The following is a 1,013-nucleotide window of genomic DNA, read 5'->3' as shown; positions in this document are numbered from 1 at the left end:
TTTGTCGCAAAAGTTATGTAAATTGGAAATTATTAAAATAGAAAAATCTTCATTTCCATTTCAAAATTTTTGAAAACAATTTTATCGCATCGAAGCGGTGAAATTGAAAAAACAAACTGGAGTTCCAAGAGCCTTTGTCATAGAATCTTTGATACTATTTTCAGTAAGCGCCCGCGAATTACCAAAATCGGAAATTTTGGCGTTGACGTTTTCGTCGTTATTCAAAGAAACTATGAGAATATTGTCCGGTTTGATGTCTCTGTGGATGATGTTACTTTCATGAAGAAAGTCCATTCCTTTTGATACATCAAGTAAGATCTTTATACCAAGCAGTGTGGTAAACTTGGGGTCTATATATACTGATTTCAAACTTCCATATTTAGCGTATTCTGTCGCAATGGAAAAATGATTTGGCGTCACAGAAGCCCCAATGAAATTGATGATATACGGACACCGCATTTTATCCATCAGGTCGACTTCTTTGACAAAACTCTCATCGTCATCACCATCGGAAAAGAGTTTTGACTCTTTAATTGCAACGACAGAACCGCGGTACTTTCCAATATACACAACACCATATGCGCCATCGCCTATAGTGTTGAACTTCTCCAGCTCTTCATAGTCAATTCTACTTGAAACGTTTGTTGTGCAAATGATGTTAATGGCAGCGTGGACTCCTTCATCACCTCTTTTCTCTGTTTTTGCAAAAACGTCGACGATATCCTTAGTGTGTGATGTACACAAAAAAGTGCAATAGACTTTGACATTAATACCAACACCAGGAGACAGTGTACCGCTTTGAGGAACAAACCGAATTGATGTTCTGTGCGAAACGGCATCTGTTGGATTAAAAGTGAATGTGTATTTCTTCTTTGTGTTGTTGGCAACTGCAATTTCTTGGCACAGTTCTTCTGCGACTGGTGCGGGGTCAGTCTTATATCCAAAGTCCAACTCTTTGACATCAAACGAGAGGGGAAAGTTCTCGAAGTCGTGAATGGGTACTCGTAATTTTT

General features: G+C 38.4%; 1 protein-coding gene across 1 annotated transcript; it reads right to left on the bottom strand.

The window, feature by feature from the left end:
• Nucleotides 1-117: 117 nt before the first annotated feature.
• Nucleotides 118-1,013, bottom strand: EIN_496440 (protein kinase, putative; the record flags this gene model as incomplete). The annotated part of the gene is made up of 2 exons (XM_004253842.1): nucleotides 118-917; nucleotides 968-1,013. Coding segments are annotated over 2 exons (846 nt in total), but the record flags the coding sequence as incomplete, so codon positions are not given.

This window comes from Entamoeba invadens (assembly GCF_000330505.1).
Source record: "Entamoeba invadens IP1 unplaced genomic scaffold scaff_1105074726297, whole genome shotgun sequence".
NCBI classification, from domain to species: domain Eukaryota; phylum Evosea; order Mastigamoebida; family Endamoebidae; genus Entamoeba; species Entamoeba invadens.
This window is presented reverse-complemented; position numbering and strand designations above follow the sequence as displayed.